The sequence below is a fragment of the Echinops telfairi genome, unplaced genomic scaffold, assembly GCF_000313985.2.
Source record: "Echinops telfairi isolate 266 unplaced genomic scaffold, ASM31398v2 ScPeMD7_60;HRSCAF=208, whole genome shotgun sequence".
Taxonomy (NCBI): domain Eukaryota; kingdom Metazoa; phylum Chordata; class Mammalia; order Afrosoricida; family Tenrecidae; genus Echinops; species Echinops telfairi.
In genome coordinates, this window is record NW_022103958.1 from 140,170 (window position 1) to 142,353 (window position 2,184).

General features: G+C 39.1%; 1 protein-coding gene across 1 annotated transcript in view; it reads right to left on the bottom strand.

Annotated features, from left to right (window-relative positions):
• LOC101646662 (olfactory receptor 8K5-like) overlaps positions 1-905 on the bottom strand; it is a 6,354-nt gene extending 5,449 nt beyond the window's left edge. Inside the window, exon 1 of the mRNA XM_030885872.1 lies at positions 5-905. Coding sequence (XP_030741732.1) covers positions 5-902 — 898 coding nt within the window. The 5' untranslated portion in view covers positions 903-905. The remainder of the gene's footprint in view (positions 1-4) is intronic.
• Between the last annotated feature and the right edge of the window lie 1,279 nt (positions 906-2,184).

Consider the following 2,184-nt stretch of genomic DNA (forward strand, 5'->3'; position numbering starts at 1 on the left):
AAGGCATTCTTTACCTCTTTGTTCCTTAAGCTGTATATGAATGGGTTAAGCGTGGGGATGAATAAAGTGTAAAACACAGAGGCTATTTTTTCATTATCAGAAGAGTGAGCAGATTCAGGCTGGAGGTACATATATAACAATGACACATAGAACACAACCACCACCGTCAGGTGAGAACCACAGGTGGAGAAAGCCTTCTTCCTTCCCTCAGTGGAATGCATTCGAAATATGGCTTTCAGTATAAGCACATAGGTCGTGAGAATGACTACAAGGGTGGAAATCACATTAAATCCTGAAAAAGTGATGATTATGAGTTCAATTTCTCGGGCATTTGAGCAGAGCAAAAGCATAAAGGGAGCACCATCACAGTAGAAATGACTGACCACATTAGTACCACATAAGGTTGAGGTGAAAGTCTTACTGGTGATGAACACCGACTGAAAAATACTGATGAGGTATGGAATGCCCACGAGCACATGGCAGAGTCTCTGAGACATGATGACATTGTAGAGCAGAGGGTTACAGATGGCCACAAAACGGTCAAAAGCCATGGCGGCCAGAACATAGAGTACACAGATAATACACACTAGGTAGATGGCCATCTGTACTGCACATCCATAATAGGAAATGGCATATTGATTGGAAGCTAAACTTGCTAACACCTTGGGATAAATAACAGTAGCATTACCAAGATCAATCAAGGCCAAGTTTCTGATAAAGAAATACATAGGTGTGTGTAGGCGGGAGTCCACCTTGGTCAAGATGATCATGCCCAGATTGCCCATCAGTGTAATCATGTAGATGATGAGAAGGAGGCCAAAGAGTGGGAACTGCAGCTCAGGTCGCTTTGTGACTCTCATTAAAATGAATTCAGTCGGTATGGATAGATTCTGTTGACCCATATAGTCTAGGAAGAAGAGGAAAGTTTGATATTAGCTTGTGCATGGTATTTACTAAACAGATTGTATTACTTGTAGAGCAACTGAAGACATTTAATTTATATTAAAAATGGAAAAATAATCACATCTTATTTTAAGCTAAAATAGAGCTGTAAAAGATTTTACTACCCCTAACTGGAGCATGGGTAGGAAACTCAGTATAACCCATTAGGACATCAATTCAGTAATTTTGCAAATATATGTTTATCATCTCAAATGCTCCCAGTCCACATGTATCAATATTGTTATGTTTCAAAAAAAGAGGGCAGTATGCAAAAATTGAAATGAGACAAAAGCTATGAATGACCACATGAAATCCCACAATGGACATGGAGCTCATCATTCCATGCCAACTGCATCATTAATAATTTAATTTGATAATTGTGAAATCAAATCACTACATGACAGCCAGATCATGGAGAATCAAGCCTCAGACTGTTGGACACATGAGTATAAATACCACAACTAGTGTTACTCTGATCTAGAGTCTAGTATTGGTTAATATTAGGCATAATTCAAGGGAAAGTAGATTTTACTATTATCATAAATGAGAAATGCCAAATGAGGAATTATAAGGAGTTCCCAGTTACAAAGTCTGATTTATAGACAATTCATTGTTGCCTAGAAAGTGGGGCTTGGGAATGATTTAAACTGCTTCTGTCATGTACAACAAAGTTAAAAGGATGAGAGAATGTGCCCCCATCCCCTCTCCATTCCCTTTTATTTCTTTTCAACTATGGAAGATTAATCTCAGTAACCAGATGGAAATAAATGATATGTCAGAATCCTAGAATGATATCTATGGAAGAGTTGAGTGAGCCCTTAGAATGCTTATACATAAAGACTGGATTATTGCCAGGAATCCAGAGAGCTACCCACATTCAAAGAACGGGATCAACCAGAGGTTTCAGTGGGGATACTGCTATATTTGACTTTGGCATAGTGGTTACACATTGGGCTGCTCACCACAAAGGTCACCAGCTCAGAACCATGAGTGTCTTCACAGGAGAGTTACAATCTCAGAAACAATCAGAGGCACGTCTGCCCTCTCCTATGGATTCACTGCATGTCAAAATTGAATCAATGACAGTGAGTTGTGTGGGGTTTTTTTGTTTTGTTTTTAAATGATGTCAGGACGGAATTGGGAAAGACAAGTTTGAAGGTCTGCTTTTAAATGATTGAAACAAGCCATAAACCAAAAGTACACTGCTGTGGAGTCTATTCTGATTCTTAATGACCCTGCAGG